Raw genomic sequence first — 2,500 nt, forward strand, 5'->3', positions numbered from 1 at the left:
ATGTCTCTTTTCTGCTCCGTCCTCTGGAGGAACTGGTGTCATCTTTGTGTGAATGCTTGCTGCTGCATGACTTAGAGCTGTCTTCTTTGTGCTTGGAATCTTTTTCAGACTGATGACAATTCTCTTTTGTACTGCTACGGCCTCCACTTTCTGACTCTGAGTCTGACTGCTGGGAATCTGTGTTCCCAAACAGGTCAATTTCTGTGAGCTTGGTCCTTTTCCTTGTCGATGTCTTCCCACTCACCCTGTCCTCTTCCATTGTTCGTTTCTGGCCTCTGGAGGTGTCACAGTTACTTGGTGAATGACTAAGCTTGTTGTGCAAGTCAGAATTTTTGTTGTGAGAGTATTCCATGTATGACCCTTCATTCTTCAAGGGGGAATTCCAAAAGGTTGTGCCATGTTCTGTAGAATTCACATTTTCCTTTTCTCCTGAAACTGAGCTTCCTAACAAATCCTTATCTTCATCTCTTTTAAACATGCCATCTGCACATTTCCTCTCATCACAGCTGTCCATATCCTGCATGTCAATGTCTTGATTGGAATCTTCATGACCAATTTCCTCCTCCCCACTAATACTAACTTATCTCCCTTATCACATGTAAAACCTTCAGATTCAGGAAAATCATAACTCATATCATCCTTCTTTTCCTTTTTCTCACTTTCTTTGTCCCTGTCATCAGCAATTTTTCGAACACCACTGTCATCATCATCATCATCATACTCAAGGTCTGAGAGGGACACTTCCTCCAACCCAAACTCCTGGTTCTCATCAGGATCATATCTGCTGTCACAATCGCTGTCTAAATCTCTCTCCTTGGGGTTCTGGGGACTTCTCTTTGCATCCTCCCCTTGCTCTCCTTCCTTGTCCTCTTCTACCTCCTTGTCTTGCTCAGGATTTCCCTCCCCGTTATCATCGTCTCCCTCTGACTCACTTTCTGACAGCTGGTGGTCCTTTTTCTTTGGATCCCCCTCTTCCTTGGGTGCCTTCCCAAAGAATGAATTTATAGATGTCTGGTGATTAGGTGACCTCTTCAGGGAAAATCCTCTTCTGGTGCTAAGATTTGGAGGTTCCTTGTTGGCCAACTTACTGCTGTCCTTGGCATTGTCGTCCATGAGTTGGGAGGCGCTCTTGAAGCCAGAGCCAACTTTATTCTTGTTCTTTAACTCTTTTTCCACTTGCTTGGCCCACTGGTTGAGACTCAGCTTAGGCTCATGATCCGCCAGCTCATTTCGAAAGTTAAGGGCTGTTGTGTCCTTCCTGATACCCATCATCTGAAAACGGATCATAAAAAGATAAAAATAAACATTCTATAAAAGAGGAATGAGGTAACATCTCTGACTTTTGCAGAACAGAATATAACTTTTCTAACTATTTCTCACATATGAAATTCTAAAGATCAATTTCATGAAACCAAACAAGCAACTTTAAAAAATGGATTTATGATCATTAAGTTTGATTTTATCAAAATACTAAACTTGTATATATCTTTACATAAAGTATATCCACGGATGTCAAAAAAAAAAAAAAAAAAAAAAAAAAAAAAAAAAAAAACACAAACAAGAGACACCAAAATCCTATAAACTATTACACCTTTTGTATCAATGGAATTATTCTATGGCTTAAGCTTTTCAATAGTGCTTGTAGTATCACGGTCACAGACATCCGATGAAAATGTGGATAAACTGATGGTTCACACAAAAAACACTGAAATGCCTGACCTCGCAAACTGGGAATCTAATATACTTGACTCTTAGTTTCTATCATCACTACCATACTTCAAAACAGTACAATACTTAGAACCTGGAAATTCCCTTAGAAAACCAAAACATCAAAGAGCCTTCTTCAACATGACTAAACCTTCATAGCACTCACCAGTGACATCATTCTCTTCCGGTACATCATGATGACGTTTGTGGAGGTGAAAACGCTGTATTCTAGCTTGACAGCAACATCCTCTATGTCTGACTCTTTGAGGTTCTTCTCCACTGGCGACAGGTGCTTGCAAGCTTCGTAGTTCTTGACCAGGGCCTGCACCACCAGCTGGAGGTAGCTCTCACGGGTCTGGAAGGGAGAACTTGACTGTGAATGTGCTTGAGTTTAATGTTGCCAACTCACTGTGTTATGGGAGGAGGAAGAAATGGTGAAAGAGACAGAGAAGATGGGGATAAATATGGAAAAGAGAGAGAGAGGAAAGGAAGGAAAAAAGAAGGGGAGGAGGTGGATAAGACAATCACAATGTATAACAAAAATAACCAGCACTCTAGAACTCACTCCCACATTCAGCCCTGAAATCTTGGACGTGTATTCGGCATTAGTCAGTTTGGATCTGTTGGCCCTCTCCTTCTCCTCCTTCTCCATCTTCTCCTTCTCTTTCTGCTCCTTCAGTCGACTTGTATAGGATGAGGAGGATCCCGAGGAGCCACCCCGCTGGCCACCCTTGCGACGGAGGGCGAACTGCTGCCTTATGAGGGTGGTTCTCTCCTTCTTCTCAATTTCCTG

At 42.2% G+C, this 2,500-nt stretch overlaps 1 protein-coding gene across 1 annotated transcript in view; it reads right to left on the minus strand.

The window, feature by feature from the left end:
• Positions 1-302: 302 nt before the first annotated feature.
• Positions 303-2,500, minus strand: part of LOC125045040 (ATP-dependent DNA helicase Q5-like) — a 13,248-nt gene continuing 11,050 nt past the window's right edge. Inside the window, exons 11-13 of the mRNA XM_047642083.1 lie at positions 2,273-2,500; positions 1,874-2,062; positions 303-1,272 (exon numbers count right to left, since the gene is read on the minus strand). The exon at positions 2,273-2,500 is cut by the window's right edge and continues 55 nt beyond it. Of these exons, the coding sequence (XP_047498039.1) occupies positions 445-1,272; positions 1,874-2,062; positions 2,273-2,500 (1,245 nt within the window). The 3' untranslated portion in view covers positions 303-444. The remainder of the gene's footprint in view (positions 1,273-1,873; positions 2,063-2,272) is intronic.

The sequence above is a fragment of the Penaeus chinensis genome, chromosome 36, assembly GCF_019202785.1.
Source record: "Penaeus chinensis breed Huanghai No. 1 chromosome 36, ASM1920278v2, whole genome shotgun sequence".
Taxonomy (NCBI): domain Eukaryota; kingdom Metazoa; phylum Arthropoda; class Malacostraca; order Decapoda; family Penaeidae; genus Penaeus; species Penaeus chinensis.